At 56.5% G+C, this 21,371-nt stretch overlaps 1 protein-coding gene and 9 non-coding genes across 10 annotated transcripts; 4 read left to right on the top strand and 6 right to left on the bottom strand.

Annotated features, from left to right (window-relative positions):
- Positions 1-2,968: 2,968 nt before the first annotated feature.
- On the bottom strand, positions 2,969-3,041 carry TRNAV-CAC. Its single transcript has one exon. It is a non-coding gene; the product is annotated as a tRNA-Val (tRNA).
- A 5,430-nt stretch (positions 3,042-8,471) lies between these two features.
- TRNAE-UUC lies at positions 8,472-8,543 on the top strand. The gene has a single exon. It is a non-coding gene; the product is annotated as a tRNA-Glu (tRNA).
- Positions 8,544-9,122: 579 nt separating this feature from the next.
- Positions 9,123-9,194, bottom strand: TRNAE-UUC. The gene has a single exon. It is a non-coding gene; the product is annotated as a tRNA-Glu (tRNA).
- Positions 9,195-15,224: 6,030 nt separating this feature from the next.
- On the bottom strand, positions 15,225-15,298 carry TRNAN-GUU. Its single transcript has one exon. It is a non-coding gene; the product is annotated as a tRNA-Asn (tRNA).
- Positions 15,299-17,131: 1,833 nt separating this feature from the next.
- On the bottom strand, positions 17,132-17,203 carry TRNAE-CUC. The gene has a single exon. It is a non-coding gene; the product is annotated as a tRNA-Glu (tRNA).
- A 327-nt stretch (positions 17,204-17,530) lies between these two features.
- On the bottom strand, positions 17,531-17,602 carry TRNAG-UCC. The gene has a single exon. It is a non-coding gene; the product is annotated as a tRNA-Gly (tRNA).
- LOC119877950 (basic proline-rich protein-like) lies at positions 17,578-20,780 on the top strand. Its single transcript, XM_038586456.1, has 5 exons — positions 17,578-17,916; positions 17,993-18,823; positions 19,088-19,304; positions 19,464-19,769; positions 19,942-20,780. Exons 1-5 carry the CDS (start codon positions 17,578-17,580, stop codon positions 20,778-20,780), a joined length of 2,532 nt encoding a protein of 843 aa, XP_038442384.1.
- Positions 18,367-18,438, bottom strand: TRNAD-GUC. The gene has a single exon. It is a non-coding gene; the product is annotated as a tRNA-Asp (tRNA).
- On the top strand, positions 19,044-19,126 carry TRNAL-CAG. Its single transcript has one exon. It is a non-coding gene; the product is annotated as a tRNA-Leu (tRNA).
- TRNAG-GCC lies at positions 20,641-20,711 on the top strand. Its single transcript has one exon. It is a non-coding gene; the product is annotated as a tRNA-Gly (tRNA).
- Positions 20,781-21,371: the final 591 nt, after the last annotated feature.

Raw genomic sequence — 21,371 nt, 5'->3', positions numbered from 1 at the left:
ACTGCTGGTTGGCTGTAGTTTATGTTTTTCTCGGATCCCTTCTCTCTGCCCTGCTGTGCCTCGCAGGGATATGGATTTCCCCCTGCTCTCACCTCTTGCAAAGCGAAAGCCAAATTTCTCACATCTTACAAGGCGTTCTACTGCCCTCTAGCTCTCTCTTGATACAGTCCCAGGGGTCTTTTTGCTACTCCTGGAATGCAGCAGCTCCTGCCATAGGACCTTTGCACTTCCTGCCCCTCAGCCTGGAAGCTGGGCACCCACCTATCTGGGCTAGTTTCGTCACTTTTTTCAGGTTTTGACATTTTATTTTACTGTATTTGACACAGAGAGAGTGAGCAAGCATGAGCGCAAGCAGGGAGAGCAGCAGGCGGAGGGAGAGGGAGAAGCAGGCTCCCTGAGGAGCAGGTATACAGGGCTTCAGGGGCTTGATCCTGGGACCCTGAGATCATGACGTGAGCCAAAGGCAGACACTTAACTGACCAAGCTGCTCAGGTGCCCCTTCTTTCAGGTTTTAATTCAAAAGTCACTTTCCCAGGGGCCCTTCCTTGGCCATGTATCTAAAACTTGCCATACACCACCCCCCACACCCATTCACCCCACCAGTGTCCCATCCTGCTGCTCTCTAGTCCCCCTCACTCCTTATCATCACTGAATATACTATATACTTTATCTTTTTTATTCTCAGTCTCACCCACTAAGACGTAAACTCCATGCTGTCAGGGATTTGTTTTTGTCTCTCTTTTTGGCGTGACTGAATCCCCAAAGGTTAGAAAAATACCTGGCACCCAGGCACTCTATAAATCTGCGTTTACTAGAGGACATATGATGGTGTTGGTTGTCATAGCAGGGAGTGCATGGGGGAAAGGAAAGTAAAATGGGCGGATGCCCACTATAAAAATATTTACAGCAGTTAGAAACAAAAGTCTAAATGTACAGACAGCAACATGAGTAGGTCATAAAGTCACAGTGCCCGGTGCAGAAATTACACACAGAACCACTGCACATTTTACAAGGATACGTACAAATCCAAGATACATATCAAACAGTGGGGCTGGGCAGAGGGAATAGAGATAAGCAAAAAAAAATTAAGAGAAAAGAAAAATAAAGTTTTGTACCCATCCAGGTGGATAGAGGACAGCGAAATGAGATTAGCACTGTACCTGAGGTCCACTCAAAAATTATTTAATGTTGTGAATATATATTTTTGTTTCATACAAACTTTTTAAAAAGATCTTTTTTAATTCCAAAAAAATTGTTTTAAGTAATCTCTGCTCCCAGTGTGGGGCTCAAACTCATAACCTCAAGATCAAGCATCACATGCTCTACCAGCAGAGCCAGCCAGGCACCCCTTGTACAAACTTTATTAATAAAAAAATTTTAAAATACATATTTTAAATGTATTAAAATACATTAATTTTTTAATGTATTAAAAAATTAGCGCTGGGGGGGCCCTGGGGGGGATCGTTCAGTCAGTTGAGTGTCTGCCTTGGGCTGGGGTCATGATCCCAGGGTCCTGGGATGGAGCCCTAGTGAGGGTCCCTGCTCTGCCTGAAATCTGCTTCTCCCTCTCCTGCTGCCCCTCCCCCATTTCATGTGCTGCTCTCTTTCTCTCTCTCTTTTTTTTTTCTTTAAAGATTTTATTTATTCATGATAGACATAGAGATAGAGGCAGAGACATGGGCAGAGGGAGAAGCAGGCTCCATGCAGGGAGCCCGACACAGGACTCGATCCCAGGACCCCGGGGTCACATCCTGAGCCAAAGGCAGATGCTCAACCACTGAGCCACTCGGGCATCCCTATATTGGCATATTTTTAAAGGCTTTTAATATTTAAAAATATTTTTTTATGAAGGAAGTGACCCATGATGGTCAGTGAGCCACAGCCTAGCCACAATTAAGACAATGAACATACTCATCACTTCCCCCCTTAAAATTTCCTTGGGCCCCTTTTAATTCATCACCTGACATTTACCTCCCACTCTCCGAGCCACCTCGGATCTGCTTCTGTCTTTATAGTTTTCATTTTCTAGAGTTTTATATGAATGGAGTCACACAGCGCTCTGGTTTTGGTTGGGTTTTCACCCAGCATAATTATTTCAAGAGCCATGGTGTGTCAAGGGTTCATTCCCTTTTCTGGGGGCGGAGGGTCACCGGCACTCTGTCGCAGGGGACACCACAGTTCACTGTCACCTGTTAAATGGCCTTTGGGTTGTGCCTGGTGCTCTCTTTCCACTTGGTAAATACCAAGAATTAGAATGGCTGAGACCTATGGTAGGAGTTTAACTTCTAAAGAAGCTGCAAGTGGATTTTGCATTCACAGCAGCAGGGCAGGAGCGCGGCTTCCCCTGCAGGCTCCGGGGGCAGCTCCCGGGTGGGGCAGCCCTTGTCCCCCCGCCTGGCCGTGTCCAGCGTGTTTGAACTTTGTGCTCCCCTAATAAACGATGGTGAACACCTTTCGTGTGATCCTTTGCCTCTCATCTGTCTTCTTTGGTGACGTGTGTGCAAACTGCCCATTTGGGGGGAGGACGGGGTTGGATAGTGACAATGACTAATTAGAGGAAACCCTATTGCATCCACCTGACCGAGAGCCGACGGCGTACGGAGTCCCCGTGGGGAGAGGCCGCGGAGACCGAGAAGGGCCATCACCGCTGGGGACCGGGACCCGGACCGGGGGCGGGTGGAAGCTCAGACGGAGAAGAGAAACCAGTAAAGGCAGGTGGGGGCGGGGGGGGGGGGCGGCAGGGCTCCTCTGTCCTGCGGGCCGTCCTCGGGGAAAGCCAGCCCGGCCGACTCCCCGGAGGAGGCGCGTCCGCCGCGGTCCCCGCCGAAGGGACCGGCACCGGGCGGAGTCTGACCGGGAACCCGGCCGTCGGGGGTCCGGCTGCAAGCGGGGGCTCGTTCTCTGCGCGGCCAGCGTGCGTTCCCTCTCCGGGGCCGGAAAAGGACGCGTCGCGGCCAAAACTTACGCGTGTTTCCGCCCGGTTTCGAACCGGGGACCTTTCGCGTGTGAGGCGAACGTGATAACCACTACACTACGGAAACCGGCCGGCAGCGGGCGCCTGCGCAGCGGCCTTGGCTGGGGCGGCTGGGGGCCGCGGGGCGCTGGGAGCCGCGGGGCGCTGGGGGGGGCGGGGTGCTGGGAGCGGGGCGCGGGGGGGCCGGGGTGCTGGAGGGGGCGCTGAGAGCGGGGCGCTCTGGGGGGCGCTGGAAGCCGCGGGGCGCTGGGGGCTGCGGGGGGCGCTGGGGACCGCTGGGAGCCGCGGGGCGCTGGAAGCCGCGGGGCGCTGGGGGCTGCGGGGGGCGCTGGGGGGCGCTGGGAGCCGCGGGGCGCTGGGGGCTGCGGGGGGCGCTGGGGGGCGCTGGGAGCCGCGGGGCGCTGGGGGCTGCGGGGGGCGCTGGGGGCCGCTGGGAGCCGCGGGGCGCTGGGGCTGCGGGGGGCTCTGGGGGGCGCTGGGAGCCGCGGGGCGCTGGGGGCTTGCGGGGGGCGCTGGGGACCGCTGGGAGCCGCGGTGGCGCTGGGGGCGGGGCGCTGGGGGCTGCGGGGGGCGCTGGGGGGCGCTGGGAGCCGCGGGGCGCTGGGGGCTGCGGGGGGTTCTGGGGGGCGCTGGAAGCCGCGGGGCGCTGGGGGCTGCGGGGGGCGCTGGGGGCCGCTGGGAGCCGCGGGGCGCTGGGGGCTGCGGGGGGCTCTGGGGGGGCGCTGGGAGCCGCGGGGCGCTGGGGGCTGCGGGGGGCGCTGGGGCCGCTGGGAGCCGCGGGGCGCTGGGGGGCGGTGCTGGGAGCGGGGCGCTGCGGGGCGCTGGGGGCCGCGGGCCTGACCGCCGGCGCCCCCTGCAGGCAGCCTCGGCCGTCACGGCGCTCCTCGCCGGGCCCCGCGGCTGCGCCCCGGGGCGGGGGGCGGGGGGCGGGGGTGAGGGGGGAAGCAGGGGGCCGGCGCCGGCTCCGCCGGGTGCGGAAAAGCGGCTTCCGTCCCAGACAAGGAGAACACTGGGTGTTGGCCCTTGCGGAGGACGCCTCCGTCCCGCCTCCCGTGTCTTTCCCCCGCGAGTCCCCTTCACGCCTCACGCTCGGTGTCTGCGCCCCAGACGTGGGGGGTCCCGCCTGGGCCCCGGCGCCCTGGCCCTGCCGGCAGCGCGGTGCTGACCCTGGAGCCGCCGGCGTCGGCCCCACAGGTGCACCTGCGCCTGCCGGACCAGCTGGGCCGCGCAGGTTCCCTCGGCCGCCTGCTGGGGCTGATACCGGTGGCGACTCGGGAAGGGCCTGGAGGGAGGCCTGGGTCGGGTGCCTGGGGGGGGGGGGGGGCACGGGCTTTCCGTGTGGGCCACCCCCACCCCAGCACCGCCCTGTGGTCCCCAACCGCGGAGCCCCGCCAAGCCCCTACCTAAGGGACTGTTTCTGGGGAGGCCTCATCAGGTAGGAACGATCCATTATCCTCTCTCCAGAGGAGGGGGGCTGTCGCTGACATTTCCAAGCTTCCAACCATCATGGTTTTTCTGGGGACTAGGCCCCATCCTGAAGCTCTCCAGGGGCCCCCAGGAGTCCCCTCGTCAGAAAAGAACACGCGCCCACCCAGGAAATTCCGCGGGGTTCGGAGCTCTGTGCCAGGAACCAGGTCTAAGAACCAATGTTAGGACAAAAGAGCGTCCTAGCACCTTTCCTTAGGTGTAATTTCTTAGGAAATTAGAGGTTTTAGGAGTCCTGGCCGCCGGCCTGGCATGAAGACCCAGGTGTGCGTTTCTTGTTAAATCACAAGATCATATTACCTATGCGGGGGCTCTGGGGGGGGGGGTGCGGAGGAGTTGGGGCTCTCAGTGGAGACCCAACTAAGGCTTAGAAAGTTGGAGAACGGTGAAGTCACTCCAAAGCGCAGAGCTCAGCAGGACACTCGGCTCAGGAAAGGTCTTCCGGGGCTAGGATGGCACCAACGAGTGCTGGATAAAAGGCGAAGGCGGCCAACCAGCCGCACCCCAGGTGCCCGCCTGCTCCGCTTCCCAGGTGAGTCTCACCCAGGTGCTGGCCACCTGCTGGGCCCAGCACCCAGCTTGCCACCGCCCCGGCCCCAGCGCTGTGATCCCGAGCCTGGTAGCAGGTCGGCCGTGGGTGATTCCAGAAGCCAGACTCGGAAATCACCACTGCCACTTCGGGAGCCCAGAACTTTGCTTCATCTCTCCCAAAGCCCCGCTCCAGCCGGAGGGAAGGCCACTGCTTCCTTCACCCCGAGTCGAGCCCTGAGTCAAGAATTAAAGGGGACCCTGAGGGGCGCCTGGGTGCTCGGTCGGTGGAGCGGTTGCCTTTGGCTCAGGTCATGATCCCCGGGCCTGGGCTCCCAGCCCAGCAGGGAGCCTGCTTCTCCCTCTCCCTCTGCTGTTCCCCCTGCTTGTGCTCTCTGGCTCTCTCTTCCTCTCTCTGTCAAATAAATAAAGTCTTAAAAAATTAAAGTGGACTCTGGGCTGGCTGGAGGGACCCTTGGGCTGAGGGAGGGGGCAGTCAGGGTGGGGTGCAGTGGGGGCTCCCATCCGTGAGCACCTTAGCATGATGTCAACAGCCTCTCTGCAACCTCTCCTGCGAGCCCGTTTCATTTCTTTTTAATATATTTCATTATATATTATATATTTCATTTCTTTTGAAATATATTTTAAAAGTAAGAATGCTGATCCTTTACTCAAAGGTGTGAATTAAGAATGTGAGTTCATGGGAAGCCTGGGTGGTTCAGTGGTTCAGTGTCTGCCTTCAGTTCAGGGCATGATCCTGGGGTCCTGGGATCGAGTCCTGCATCGGGCTCCCTGCAGTGGAGCCTGCTTCTGTCTCTGCCTGTGTCTCTCATGAATAGATACATAACATCTTTTTTTCTTATTTAAGAAAATTTTTTAATACATAAAATGTTAAAAAAAAGAATGTGAGTCCTTCTAGCTGTGATTCTCAAGAGAGACAAAGGGCAGAGTCAAACACCCGGTTGCTGGGCTGATCAGCACCTGAGGTCCAGGCAGGCTGTGGAGACTTAAGATGTCCTTCCAGTGATTCCAGAATGCTCCTCCTCCCCGGAAAGTCACTGAGCTGTTATTACACTTTCACTCGGAAACATGCACAGCAATTCAGATATCTGCTAAATCTAGAAAGGTTTAGGTCCATATCTATGTCAATGGAAGCACAGTATAAGTAACTATGAAACTCTCTCACTTTGAAATCCTTAAAATGGTTAAAATTGGAGTTCTAGGCGGCCCAGGAATTTTATCCTTTCGGTCTTCCCCCTGGTGGCTGGCACCTGGCAGGCAAGTCCAGAGCCAGGCAAATACCCCACCGGGCTTGCAGGATCAGAATGCCACCCTTCATCCCTTTGGATTTCTTGTAAAACAGGGGTGTATTCCTATATGGTAACTAACTGCTTGATTTTACGTGTAAGCTTGGAAATAAGAGGAGTAAGCAGAAGCAGTGACGTAACAAATCAGTTCAGTGGCTGGGAGTTACTAAACCCTGGTCTCTTATGGGAATAAGATGGGAATGAGTCACCACTACGCTCGCTAATGAGGAAGGAGACCAACGAGCTACAGGGCTTTGGTTGCTCTTGTGCCCCAGCTCCAGGCTACCGCTCCCGTGACAGGTGGAGGAGAACGTCAGAAACATCGCTGGCTTTCCGCCCCTCCCCCGCCCAGGCCACCTGCGCCCCCAGGGTTGTGGTTGGGGGTCATAGCCAGCCCCTCTTCCCACCGTGGATGCAGAGGTTGCTGGGAGGGGTGAGGCTGCCGGGCCCCGCGTGGGAGTGGGCGAGCAGGGGTGAGGCTCGGCCTTGCAGAAGCAACGGGGCAGCAAAATCCAACTGCAGGCTCTGGAGCGAGGCCTGCCCTGCTGGGCTCCCGCCGGAGGAGAGGGCAGCAGGCCATCGTGAGAACCGACCGTCTGTGGACGTCTGTCCCCTGTCCCACAGGCAAAATCACCTGGGGGACAGCCGAGGCCTGCCTGGCAGGTGCAGCCCGGGTGTCCGCAGGTCTTCGGCCGCTTGCTCGAGACGCAGGACGGGGAGGATGGCCAACCAAACCGAGCCTCCCACTCCAGCTGGGACGCTTGAGAAAGAAGCCTCAAACCATGAAAATGCAAATGTATTTGTACTCAACTTACCATCTGGTCCTCGGATCAGCGACAAGGACAAGCGCTGTGGGGCTCAGTGGGAGACGAGCCCGTCAGCAGAAATGTGCTGCTAGGGGTAGTGAAACGTAAAGCTTCTCCCCTTCCTGAGCCTTCCCTCCCAGCTCGTCGGGGTGGCTTTTTATCTGCTATATAATGTCGTTCTATGTAAAGAAACATTAAAATAATTAGCGTGGATTTTACCAGTTCTCATCAGAAGGGCAGGGCCCATTTCTCAGCCTCTGCCTTAGCTTGAGTTAACCGTCATGGAGCTTCTCTCCTCCCCACAGGCCCTCGGGCCGTGGCGTGTCCCCAAGATCCAGCAAATATGCAGAGCGTGTCCCATTTACTAGCTTATTGTGGCTCTCCGTTGACCGAAGCGAAACCCATTTCCTGGGTAGCTGCTCTCATCACGCTCTGTTCTCTCCCCCACTGCCTCAACTTCCCCCTAAAAGTTTCTGCTAAGCTCTGCTTGCCCTTCCCTGCGAAAGAATCACCCTGTGCTGTTTGATTTGAGACGTTTGCAGATTTCTGAGCTGGGGCCATGCCCTCCTTTTCGAGAAGTCTCTCCTTTTCTAAGTCTGGATTTGTGTTTAGTTGACAGGTCACATATAAAAGCGTTCAACTCAGGCAGCACCACTGAACCACGCAGTCCCCGTCTCACAGCCGCTGGGGCCGCAGGGGTGGTTGTCCCGACCAGACCGGCCGGGCCGAGGCGCAGAGCTGACCCACTGGGTTTGGTTTACTTCTAAGCGCGCACGTTCTACGCCGTTTCCTCCCTTGGGCTTGCTGCTAAGGAAGGAAGGACGGACGGAAAGGAGAAGACACTGGCCTGTGCTCACTTTGCTTTTCCTCCTGTGTCATTGCCCCCCCCCCCCGCCCCCCAGCGGCTGGCTAACCCGGGAAGTCACTGAGACAGGCTGGGAGAGCATTCCTTGGCCTTGGTTTTTCTTAGAAGGCCTTTCCTTTTTGCCTTGGAAGCAAATTCTGCGTGGGTTGGCCAGTGTGGCCTCTGGGCCGGCAGGTCCTCACGGAGGCCAGGGGCTCACTTCATGCTTCACCAAGTCTTGGGACGCCCACTGCCTGCCTCCCGGGTCCTTCTGGAATTCTGTGTGCAACCAACTAGCAAACGCTACATGCAAATGGCAGCAAGGACGGTGTTCACGAATATTCCCAGTAGCTTCTCTGCTCATACGCAGGCTCCACTGCCCCTCTGGACTCCAGTTAGGAGGAACACGTTCAAGATTATTTAAAATTTCCGGGATACTCTTCAGACATCTGAAGTTTCTACCGCAGGCTTGACTGGGTCCTAAGATCCTTTGTCACAAGATGCTGCCGGACCCCACCAGGCGCCCCTCCCTGGTGGTCTAGTGGTTAGGATTCGGCGCTTTCACCGCCGCGGCCCGGGTTCGATTCCCGGTCAGGGAAGCCTGTTTTCTTCCTGCTCACCCGCCACCTTCTACTGTTGCTCCGAGTGACTCCGTTTTAACCGAGGCTCTTTCCCGAGGCCCTCAGGTCGTGTCACCGGTGTTGAAGGGACAAGGACCCTGTGAAGAATGAGAAAGTCCTCGTGGGGATTCAAACTTGCCTCGGCCCCCCTTTGTTGGAAAATAAGAGTCATTCTTTTCCTAGGAGAACATTTCTACCCGACACAAGGGAGTTGTGTCAAACGACTGTGACAGCTCTTAGGGTTTGGCTGGTGCAGGCAGGCTCCCAGCAATGGAGGCATGTGTCCCCCCCCCCCCCCCCACGTTCAGGGAAACCTTAAGTCACATTCCAGGGGTGGAGACAACGTACGTGATTTTACCAGATCCTCTGCTGCTTGGTCTTTTGTAAAAACCAGAATATATTTCTATACGGTAATTAGTTCGCTTTACCTGTAAGACAGGAACTATGGTAAATAGATGAGGACCGATCCTACTAAAATAGCAGATCATACGACCGGAGCTTGGCCTGTGGGCGAGAATCCGGAGCCCCGCCCACTTGTGGGGCGGAAAAAGGACAAGCTTCCCTGACCGGGAATCGAACCCGGGCCGCGGCGGTGAAAGCGCCGAATCCTAACCACTAGACCACCAGGGAGGGGTGTGGGGGACGCCAGGGCCGCGTCTCTTGGAATAGGATCTTGAGAATGATGCAGGCACCTGTTGGAGATCTTTAGAAATGTCTGGAAAGTGTTTTGAGGGGGCGGGTGTGGTGCTGGATGCTGTGACTGCCACTTGGGTCAGGGGCTGGAAGGAGACTTTAAGTGGCAGAAAGGCCACAAGAAAGACTGTCACAAGTCAAGCCAGGGAAGAGGACAATTTTTCCTACATTTTCGCTGCACCCCTCCTCTAGGCCATGCTGTTAGGTGGGACCCGGAATGACCCTCGCAAAGGCCTGAAGTTTGGTTAGAGTGCCCCCCCCCCCCCCCCCCCCCCCGTCAGTGTTGCAGGGGTGGGTTAGGATGCCCTCTCACCCACCCCCACCCCCACCATGTGTGAGCTGGGAAGGATCAGCAGGTGGCCAAAAAAGGGCTGCTTGCAGGGGTCAGAGCCTGGTAGTGGGAGGTGAGGTGCCCGGACGGGTGCGCAAGACCACTCTCCCTGCTGGAAGGAGCTAGAATTGAGAGGAGGGTCCTCCCCCAGCCCGGTGCTCAGGCACAGAGCTGAGTCCACCGGATTCTAAATACACATCTGGCCTCATAGGTCCTTTAAGACCTACTTTTGTCAAGGTGGGTGGGAAGATCTTATTGTATTTTACTCTTTCCTAGCTTGAGAAATTTAAAATATTAAATTTTATTTAATGTGGTATGCGGCCTTCCCTTTGTACTATTCCCCACAGCTACAAATACCAGGCGCTCCTACTTCTCCGAGCTTCCAGGCCCACTCCTGTATAGAGGCCCTCGCCCCACACCTTGGAGCCAAGGTCATGCTCTCCCAAACTGAGTCATCTTCCTCCATCCCACCCACCAGGAACCTTTCCCCAGACCCCACCACTAGTTGAATCACAGCACCCTTGGGAATGAGCTTGGAACTTTTCCTACCCAGCATATTCCTTAAGCATACAGTTTTCCCATACTAACCTCCATGGCTTTCCCTCTAGGATGGACAAGTCCTCTGGGGAGTGTTTTCACCTCAGCAGCCCTAGCAGCAGCTCCCACGTGGATTGAAGGTAGTGGGCTAACAGGTATGCATTTTCTCCTTAAAATTGCATTCAGTAGCATGTTTCCAATTAAAAAAAAAAATGATGAGGCTGTTTCCGTTTCCTGTAATCTGAAGAGCCCTCAGATTTTCTGCTAGGACTTAATGCGAGGAAGGAGAAGAGGGGACCCGCGTGGGACGGGTCTTAGAGCTCTCCAGAGAAACGGAACCAATAGAAGACATACTGTACACCTGTAGCTGTCTCTGCAGACCACGTGATTATGGAGTCCCAAGCTGCAGAGTGGGTTGGCAAGCTGGAGACCCAGGAGGGATGACGGTTTGATGGCTTGGTTCCAGTTGGAGCCTGAAGGCCTGAGCACCACGGGAGTTGCTACTGCATTTCAAGCCCAAAGATCAAGGCCAGCAGGCTGGAGACCTAGGAAAAGCCCCAAAGCAGGAAGAACCCGATGTCCCTGCTCAAAGGCAACCCAGCAGATAGTTCTCTCTTACTGGAGAGAGAGCAGGTGGTATTTTTAGTCTCTTCCAGCCACCACCTGATTGAGCGAGGCCCACCCACGTTAGGGAGGGCAATATGCTTTATTCAATCTATTGATTTAAATGTTCATCCCAGCCAAAAACATCCTCACAGCAACGTTCCAAATCATGTTTGACCAAATATCTGGGCACCCCACAACCCAGTCAAGTTGACACACAAAATTAAATGTCCCAGAAGGTGGCTCCTTATATGAAGCACACAGAAGAGAAAGCCGCCTTGGTTAGGTAGGCTTCAGTTTAGGGTAATTGTTTTTTCAGAGCTTTTGCCCTCACTGGGTATAAAGCAAAGATGCCTCATCTGATCACAAAACAGGGATGAATTAAGAAGGAAAAAGTCCCTTCTGGCAGAGAAGCAGGAGGGCTGGGGAAGAGTAGGTTAGCAACACACCTCCCCTGGGGGACTTGAACCACCAATATACTGACTTATGATCAAACCTGCGGACCACTGGACTTCAGGGACCATGCTGAGTTATCTTTTTAAAATTTAAACTTATGCATATAAGTTTAGCTATTTTATTTTTATTATTTTTAAAAAAGATTTTATTCATTTATTTATTCATGAGAGATACACACACACAGAGGCAGAGACATAGAGAGAGAAGCAGGCTCCATGCAGGGAGCCCGATGCGGGACTCGATTCCAGGACTCCAGGGTCACGCCCTGAGCCGAAGGCAGATGCTCAACCACTGAGCCACCCAGGCATCCCTAAGTTTAGCTATTTTATTTATTTATTTATTTATTTATTTATTTATTTATTTATTTATTTAATTTTTTTTAAGTTTAGCTATTTTAAAGTGAACAATTCAGTGGCATTTAGTACATTCTTAAAGCTGTGTGACTACCTTAACTGTCTAGTTCCAAAACATGTTCAGCATCCCAAAATAAAGCCCTGCATCCATGAAGCGATCCTTCATACACACTCCTCCCAGCTCCTAGAAGCCATCAGCTTGCTTTCTGTTCCTCTGGAGATAACTAACTCTAGATATTTCGTATGCATGGAATCACACACTATGTGATTTGTCTCTGGCTTCTTTCACTTAGTGTACTGTTGAGTTCATCCAAGCTGTGGCATGGATCAGTACTTCATTTCTTTTTATGGCTGAATAATATTGCACCCTATGTATGTGCCACATGCTGTTAATGTATTCATCCACTGATGGACATTTGGGTTGTTTCCACCTTCCGACTGCTGTGAACAGTGCAGCTCTGAACATTCGTGGGCAAGGACTAGTTTTGAGTATCTGGTTTTAACTATTTTGGGCACATACCTTGTAGTGAAATTGCTGGGTCATGTACATTCTCACCAGCAATGCTTGGTGGTTCTAATTTCTCCTTCCTGCTCACACTTTTTATTTTCTTTTGTTGTTGTTATTTTTAAAATGATAACCATCCTAGTGGGTATGAACATAACACTACCCATGTGCTAGAATGATGAAAGTTTAAAAAGTCTCAGGGTGCCAAACAAAAGAGGACTTACTATATGGCTCCATTTACGTAAAACTCTAGAAAATGCCAGCTATCCCAAATAAATGGATATAAATGTTCAAAAAAAAGGAAAAAGAAAAAAAAAGGAAAATGCCAACTAATCTACAGTGACCATGAGCAGATTAGTATTTGCTCAAGATGCACAGGTCAGTGGGGGCATGACTTAGTGAGGGTCAGAAGGGAAGCCTTATCGAAAGCTATAAGGAAACTTCTGGGGATGAAGGATATATTCATTATTTCGATTACAATGATGGCTTCACTAGTGTGTACCTATGTCAAAACATCATACTGTCTATTTTAAATATGGGCAGGTTGTTGTATGTTAAACAATAAACTGTTAAAAAGAAGGTGGAACAATTTTGTATACACTTTTTGGAGTTTCACTGAAGTCTCTTCATTTTAACCTGTGCCATAAATTGAAAATGTAGGGAAGTGATCACACCATTTTCTTTTAAGGAGACTTTCTGAGTCTTTAAATTTCTCCCCTCTGTGACAAAGTCTTAAGTCATTAGCAATGCAGATTCCTAGATGACAATAGATGACCATTAACTTGCTATACAGCAGACCTTGGGTTGTTGGATTCGCTTTCCAGAATATTCACAATATCCTGTCTGCCTTCCACCCCAACAAAGCCCTTTGAGATTCCTATATTTTTCTGTTACTGAGTTTTACATTTAAAAAAAAAAAAGATTTTATTTATTCACGAGAGACACCGAGAAAGAGAGAGAGAGAGAGAGAGAGAGGAGAGAGGCAGAGACACAGGCAGAGGGAGAAGCGGGCTCCCTGCAGGGAGCCCGATGTAGAACTTGATTCTGGAACTCCGGGATCCCAGGATCTCGCCCCAAGCTGAAGGCAGACATTCAATCACTGAGTCACCCAGGCATTTCTTACTCAAAAGTCTTTTGAGCAGTTTTAGTATAGGTGCTGCCGAAGCGAGCAACAAAAGTCTTTTGTCCAAGAAGAAACTGTTCAAGCTTATTTGGTTGAGCATCTGACTCATGATTTCAGCTCAGATCATGATCTCAGGGTCATAAGTTGGAGCTCCGCATCATTGGGCTCCACGTTGGGCATGGAGGCTGCTTAAGATTTAAAAAAAAGGAAAAAAAAAAAAAAAGACAGACAGACAGAAAGAAACTGCCCAAGGAGCCTCACGTATACCAGAAATTATTCAGAAAGGAGATAAGGAGCTTACGAAAGAATGGAGAACACGGGAGTTCTGGGGGCAAAGGAACGAAGCTTTTGGCTCAAAGGACAGCAATCTGGGTGAACCACTTGGTACTGTGAACCACCAAGCTTCAACCTGAGAGCAGAAAGTCTAACTCATGACACTAGAAACATCGGGTAGAGTCATGGACTGGCAGTTCCTATTGAATGACTTGTGGCCAAGCACCAAGGTAACTGCAGCACTTTGGGGAGCTTGACTCTATGCAGCCAAAGGCCCTGCTCTACTCTCCTGAGCCTGAAAACCAGCAGCACAACAGGTTTGGATGATCCCCCAAGCCAATTCCCTTCAGCCAATACAGGGCAAGTGGATGGCATAGCTCTCTAGCCTCCCTAGCTTTGTAAACGGCAGGAGAAAGAATCAGGGACCAGGGAGCCCCCTTTGTACTGGAAATTCTCCCAGAGAGCACAACTGGATCACACAGTTCTTGTCGTCAGGCCTTATAGAAAGCGGTTTATGAACTGAATAAATATGATAACTGTATCTGTTTTCTGCTCATCATTTTATTTGCAGGTCCTTGCAGAGTGCCCGGCACATGACAGTTGTCAACATATGTTTGATGAATGAACGCGTGTGTGCATAAACAAGTAGATGAATAACAGGTACATAGGCAGAGACTAGGGACAAGGCAGGATTTTGTTCTTCTAAAAGCGTTCTGGAAGAAAGTCTGAGCCAACTGAGTTTCCCCTCCATGGTCTTCCTGTCCTGACTCCTGAGCTAAGAAGGACATCTGAGAGGATGAAAAGTCGGCTTTGGCTGAAGTGGAGTCCAGCTCCCTGCAGTTCCCTTGAGTGGGAACAAACCAAAACCCGAGTTCTGGCAACACGTACCTCATACTAAACCAGGACTTTTCAGGCTGAGCTGGGTCCACTTCCCAAGGAAACTGGCAGTGGAAGGGAAGGCAAAGAAGTTAAAATAGCAAGAACCTGATGACCCATAGATTTGCTGGGCGAAGTCAAGGAAGTCTCGTTGCTATCTGGCTTGTTTTCCCTAAAGGTGATGGCACTGCCATCAATTCCCTAGGAGTGGAAATCCTGGAAAAGACTCCTGCCTAGGGACTGGGGAGAAGTTGGACTCAGTTAGGAAGAGGATGACCCTAAGGAAGGGGTCATGAGGCAGGCAGGTGGACGCGTGGCTGGGTTTAGAATTCGGAGAAGTTCTGGAGACACAAATTTGAAAGTTGACAGGATCACCAAAAGAGTGTAATACGAAAGGAAAAGAGTTGGGAGTCACAGGCAAAGCCCTTAAAAGATTATTTCTAGGACCTTCACTGTAGCCCTATGTATAAGGGCAGTGCCCAACTATGAGTAGGTAGTAGGACAAATTAGAGCACATCAATGCATGAAATGCTAAACTTTAATCCCTTTTAAACTTGTCCAGGGATCATTGAATTTCTCCAGGAGCTTAGCATTCGCTGCAAGAATAAACAGATGTGAAAGAGCCTTAACTGATTTTAGTATTAGCACCACTCATTTGCAGAGGCCCACTGGCTATGGAATTCTGCAGAAATACAGCTATGAAAGGTTTAGCTTCCAGAAGGAAAAGAAGTACCGTGTCTCTAGTTTGGCCGTAGATAGCTCCTGATCTCATGGGATGCAGGACCTGGGGAATATCTCTTACTAGAGAACATCTTACTAGATGTTCTTTTACTAACTGATTCGTAGAATATTGGATTAGAAGTGGAACTTTGATGTTTAATAGGAAAAAAAGGAAAACTGAAACTTCAGTCGTCCCTGGGTGGGATCGAACCACCAACCTTTCGGTTAACAGCCGAACGCGCTAACCGATTGCGCCACAGAGACTATGCCTTTCTGTCTGCTCTTGCAGGTCGTATTTATAGATTATTAATGAGACACTAGTATTACCTGTGAGACTCCTTTTTTTTTTTTCACCTTGAGATTGCAAGTAGATCCCAGTTGTGTGGTTCTAAAAGCCAGATCATTAAACCACCCCAGTTGTGCGACACTAGGGTCCTTGCTTCTTTTCTTCCCAATTTCTTGGCACCAGCAGGCAGTGGCTGCTTCTTTCTCCCAAAGTTGAGACCTGCACAGAAGGAGACCAAATTCAGCACCGGAGGAACTTGAGAATGGTGGGAGGGAGAGGAACCGGCACAGGGAGGGGGAGTGCTGGGGAAACAGCTTGCGGCTGATTTGAACTAACATCCCAGGTTGGGAAACCACCCTGATGTTCTTCTTTCCCTAAGCTTTTAGGAATATCAGTCACATTACCTCTTTGTGAATTTTAAACCCAGCTGTTCCAGCATTTATTAAAATACTTAACTTAAAAAACGACAGTGATGTCCAAAGTTCCTCCTGAATGTGACTCTCGAGCAGTCCTAAATATTCCGTGGGGAGGCAAAACAGCATCTGGAGACCTGAGATACAGGGTAGATTGAACACCTACCAGTACTCCCTTCATAGTGATTCAAAACCATCGCCAAAGGGGCTCTGGAACTCCATAGAGAATTACTAATTTATGAGTATAACCATACATTTTTACACTGAAATGTGAAAACAAACTGCAAGTTACTCTAAATCAGGGAAATAACTTTTAGTAATAAAAGTAATTTGACCGGTTCTATGACATTGTAAGAACATTAACTTTTCAGGATTTTTTTTAACAGCAAGGGCATTTGCATTTTACCAAAACTTCTGGCATTTCCACTGGTAGATGCTGCCATTCGGAGACGCCTGGCTAAAGAAGCCCAGATCGTCCATTACACATGCTTAAACTCAGAAAAACACCAATACTGGTACACTTAATATGGAGAGTTTGCTAAATGTAAACAAGGTAGTTCATCCTGCTTCTAAAACCTGATCAAAGTCGTCTTCATAAAACAGAACATAGTAGCACGGAGTTTCTATGCTAGACATTGAAGCAGGTAACACTGAAACACATTGATTCCTCCTGGACACCTTTGGGGTTGAATCAAAGGTTTTCATAAAAAAAAAAAAAATCACAGACCAAATTAGTTACACGCACAGGGGTAACAGCAGACCACTGGGCACGGGCCAAAAGAGTTTGGATTCTCTTTACATTTTCTTACCAGGGTCTTATGATCAACATCCTATACTAAAGAAACCCATTAATTTCAGAATATAGATAGGTATTACTATGAGAGTGGACATTCCCACAACAAGAGGCTAAATGCCTAAGCAGTCGGGGAGTGTTCTGCAGGATCACCTAAAAAAACAGGAATTTTTGATTCCTGCCAGCACGGCCACAAAAATAACAAGTAGAGTGAAATACGGAAAAAAAAGCATTCTTCCAAAGGGAGTAGCCTTCCAAAAGGTCGTCAAAGATAGGACAGAACACGGAAGGGAGGGAAAGACAAACCTAGTATATGGACGTGTTACATACTGGTAATAGAATACACATCTGAATGGAATGCAGACTTCACAAAAGGACGGTGTGTGATTTGGCTGGAGAAGCACTCGCACAGGAAACTGGCATAAGGGGTGAGAGAAAGGGGGAGTATATCCTGGCGGAGGTGCACAGCAGCCCCAAATAGCCTTCCAAATATAAACCAACTGCGCACGCGCAGCCTCGGTCAGCTCGGGGCCAGGGAGACGCACGAGCGAGCTTGGGCTAAAAGGGGTGTGCGGCGGCGGTCTTGCGAGAGGAAGAAGAAAGGCTTCCCTGACCGGGAATCGAACCCGGGCCGCGGCGGTGAGAGCGCCGAATCCTAACCACTAGACCACCAGGGAGCGTCAGGCTGCGCGCCTGGCCCGTGCGCCCTGGACCCGGCGCCTCCCTCCCTACCGCCCACTCGCCTCTGCTTGGCCTCCAGGGCCCCCGCCGGGCCACGCGCAGCCGCCCGCCGGCCCCGCCGAGCCACCTGGCCGGACCGCCCGCCCGCCGCGCCGTCAAAACGCTGCGCGCCTCCTCCTCCTCCTCTCTCTCTCTCTCTCACACACACACACACACACACACACACACACACACACACGCACGCACTCAGCGTCGCGCCCGGCTCCCGGCTCCCATCGGGCCTGAGCACCGGGGCCCTGGAGCCGCGCAAAACGTTGGCCAGCTGCGTTGGCCGGGAATCGAACCCGGGTCAACTGCTTGGAAGGCAGCTATGCTCACCACTATACCACCAACGCTGCACAGCCCGGGCCGCCCCCGGACGCCGGCCCAGGCTCCGCACCAGCGCCTCCTCGCCCTCTCGCCACCGCCTCCGCCGCCTGCCGCAGCCCTGCCCCGACGTGCCGGCCGGCCGCAGCTCTGCGCCGTCGCGGGCGCCACCAGCGGCCGCCCGGCGCCCCACCCGCGCCACCCCCACGCAGCCCTGGCTGCTCCGCAGGCACGACCGCCCGCCGCCTCCGCCGCCCGCCTCTGGGGGGCGCTCTCGCCGCCCTGCGGCTCCCGGGCCCTCGGCTGCCCGCCGGGGAGCCCCGCCCCTTGCCCCCTGCCCCCGGCGCGCGCTTCCCTTCCCTTCCCTTCCCTCCCGCCACCCGCGCCCCGCCCCGCCCCGCCCCGCCCCGCCCGCACAGTCGGCCCGGCCCCCACGGCCACCTCCACGGGCAGCCCGGCAGCCGGGCAGCTGTCCGTCGCGTGAGCGAGGAGCCCGTGGCGGCCAGCCTCCCGTCAGGAGGTCCCGGCTGGGCTGGGCCGAGCCCGCACGCGCCAGGGCGCCAGGGCGCCAGGGCCGACGAGGAAGGGCAGGGGGTGCGGGGGGTCGGGTCGACGGCGGGCAGGACGGGCCCCCGCGGTCGCCCCGCGCCTCTGGCCGCACGGGGCCGGGCGGAGGCACGAGGGAGGAGAAGGAGGACAAGGAGGAGAAGGAGGAGAAGGAGGGCCCTGGGGGCCGGCGTACGTTTGGGCAGCGCGGCGGCGGCGCCCGCGACCAAAAGAGGGCGTGTCTCGCCTCCCCGTCGGGGAATCGAACCCCGGTCTCCCGCGTGACAGGCGGGGATACTCACCACTATACTAACGAGGACGGCGGCGGCGGCCGCCCGGGCGCCCGACCCCTCTCCGCCCGCCCGCCCGCCCGCCGGCCTGCCTGCCTGCCCACGCCCACCCGGGCCCTCGACGTCCCGCGCGCCCGTCCTGCCAGGCGCCCGCCACGTGCCCCGGGCCACGGCCCACCCGGCCCGACCCCCCGGCCGCCGCGTCAGCGCGCACAGCAGTCCCCCGGCCCGACTCGGAGCGTCGCGCCCCCGGACCCGCCGCCGCCCCCGCCCCCGCCCAGCCGCGCGGGGATGGCGGCGGGAGAAGACGCCCGACACGGCAAGCAGGGCTGCGCGAGCGAGCCGGAGGCCCCGCGCCGGGGATGGGCCGCGGCGGGCGGCGGGGGCGGCGGGGGGCCGGACGCCGGCAGCAGGGTGCGCGCCCCGGGAAGGGGGAGGGGGCGGCGGCGAGGACCGCGGCGAGGGCGGCGGCGCCAGCAGAGTCAGTCGGCGGGCCGTTGGCCTCGTCGACCGGGACGCGAGTCCCGTCCGTCCGTCCGTCCGTCCGTCCGTCGCGCACCCACACGGCCGCCAGCCAGCTCCGGGGTCGGCGCCGGGTCCCAGCCAGGCGAGCGGCGGCGCGCCCAGGCCCGCCGTCAGGATGGCCGAGCGGTCTAAGGCGCTGCGTTCAGGTCGCAGTCTCCCCTGGAGGCGTGGGTTCGAATCCCACTCCTGACACGCCCACCTTTTGGCCCGCCCAACGCGGGCTCTCCGCACCCGGGCCTGGACGACGCCCTGTCTGTCCCGCCTTACACGCCGCTGCGGGCTGCGGGCTGCGGGCTGCGGGCTGGCGGCGCCCTGGCACACGTGGCCCGGGACCCACGCAGCTGCAGCGCCTCGGCCCTCCCGGCCACAGGCTTGGCGCCCCCCGCGCCCTCCCTCCCCCGCCACCTCCCGCGCCTCTCCCTCCTCCTCATCCCACGGCGGCCGCGGGCCTCGGCAACTCGGCAAGTCGGCGGCACGGCTCTCCGGGGGCTCCGTTTGCCCTCTTCCTTCCCGCCGCCGCCCCCTGCAGGCCAGCCGCGGGCCGAAATGCCGGCAGCCCCGCGCGGGCCGGGCCACGCTCCCACTGAGGGGCGCGCCTCGCTCGCCTCCTCGCTCTCCCAGCCCCGCCCTACACCTCCCCCCGCCCGCCCCGCCGGGAGCGCGGGGTCCCCACGGCCTGTCCTTCCGCCGGCCCCCATTCATTCCGTGGTCTCCACCCCCTCCGTCCCCGGGGCGCCCACGAGGCGTGGCCACCGGAGGCCTCACCACGGCCACACGCCCGCCAGGCGGGCAGCCGAGCCCTCCGCGCGCCAGCCAGAGACGGGACCCCTGCCCCGTTCGCTGGGCCTGGCCCGGGGGGGCGGGGTGGGGTCCACCCCGCCGTGGTGGCTCCGGGGAGCCCTGAGCGCAAGGCAGCCCTGCCTCCCCGGGCCCCCTCCGCGCCGGAAGCCGCTGCGGGGCCGGGGCTCCAGGACGCCAGCGCGCTCCCTCACCGCGCCGCCCGCCAGCCAGCCAGCCGGCGGCCGCTCCGCCCAAGCGCACCTGCCGGACCTCACCCCCACCGCAGCCCAGCCGGCCCCGACGGAGAGCTGCGGCAGAGCTCACACGCCTTTCTTTGGCCTCTTGGCTTGGGCGCTACTCGGCGGCCCCCATCTCCGACGACGACAACCGACGCCGACACGCACACACGCGCACCCACACCCCCCCCCCCACCCCGCGGCCACCCCGGGAGCGCACACAATCCGAGCTCCGGGCCCCAGCCGGCCCCCGCCGGCGCGCACTGCACGGGCCGGAGAGCCATCCGCCCATGGGCCTTCGGGGGGGCGCCGGGAGGGAAGGGAAGGTCCGCGCTGAGCTGCGCCGGCCACAGACGCCCCGCGCTGCCTGGGAATCGGGCGCGGGTCAGGCTTGGCCAGGCTGCTCCTCCCGGCAGGACAGTGTCTGGCGGCGGCCCCGCCCCAGGGAGAGGGCGCAGGGTGAGCCGAGTCCGCCTCGGGGCCTCGCTGGGACCGTGGGCGCCGCGCGCCGGCCCGAGCCCGAGCCCGAGCCCGAGCCCGAGCCCTCGGCGCATCTGCACGGGCGCGGAGCCTGTCTTGCAGACCGCGGGGCCCGCCGCCCGCCCCCGCGCAGCGGGTGCTCACCACTGGCCGTGCCGGGACGACGACGAGCGCCGCTGGGGAAGCCGTCTGGTGGCCGCCGCCACCGGTGCATGGGTGGTTCAGTGGTAGAATTCTCGCCTGCCACGCGGGAGGCCCGGGTTCGATTCCCGGCCCATGCAGCGCGCCGGCCCCCTTTTGGCCGCGCGCGCCCGGCTTCCTCGCGCACGCGCTCAAGCCACAGGGCCTGAGCCTGAACCAGCTGTTGCTCAGGCCGGGGGCCCTGCCCTCCTGCCCCGCCCCGCTTCCCCCTGCCGACTTGTCTGTTTCTGGTCTCTCGCCCGTGGCCGCCAGCCCTGGCCGCCACGCTCCACCCGGCTGCCCGCCCCCTGCCGCCCGACGTGGCCCAGGTCCCTTGCCCGGCCCCACGTTGTCCTTGCCCTTTTTCTCTCCATGACCCTGACCCGGACGGCGCTTCGCTCACCCACGTCACTTCAAGCAATGCTTCCAAGCACCGCCCGCGCCCGCCCGGGCACAGCCCACCTGCATGCTTTTCACATTCCCTCCCTCAATGGCTCATTCTACCCACACTCCCCAAACCCTCCTCTCTTTGCACGTCGACCGACCACCAACCATCTTGCCACCCCCCTCCTCTGGAGGGGCCCTCAGCCACTCCTTGGAGCGCGCCAGGGAGCCCCGTTTCACGGCCCGACATCCTCCCGTTGGCAGCCCCGGGATGCTCTCTATGGCCACCTGGCCGCGGTCTCCTTCAAACACGGGCCACTCCCCACTGCTAAAGTCACCGCGAGCACCAGGTCCATGCAGCCTAGCCAGCACCGGCG

This window comes from Canis lupus, chromosome 38, assembly GCF_011100685.1.
Source record: "Canis lupus familiaris isolate Mischka breed German Shepherd chromosome 38, alternate assembly UU_Cfam_GSD_1.0, whole genome shotgun sequence".
Classification (NCBI taxonomy): domain Eukaryota; kingdom Metazoa; phylum Chordata; class Mammalia; order Carnivora; family Canidae; genus Canis; species Canis lupus.
The sequence above is the reverse complement of the archived record's forward strand: the minus strand, read 5'-3'. Positions and strand labels throughout refer to the sequence as shown.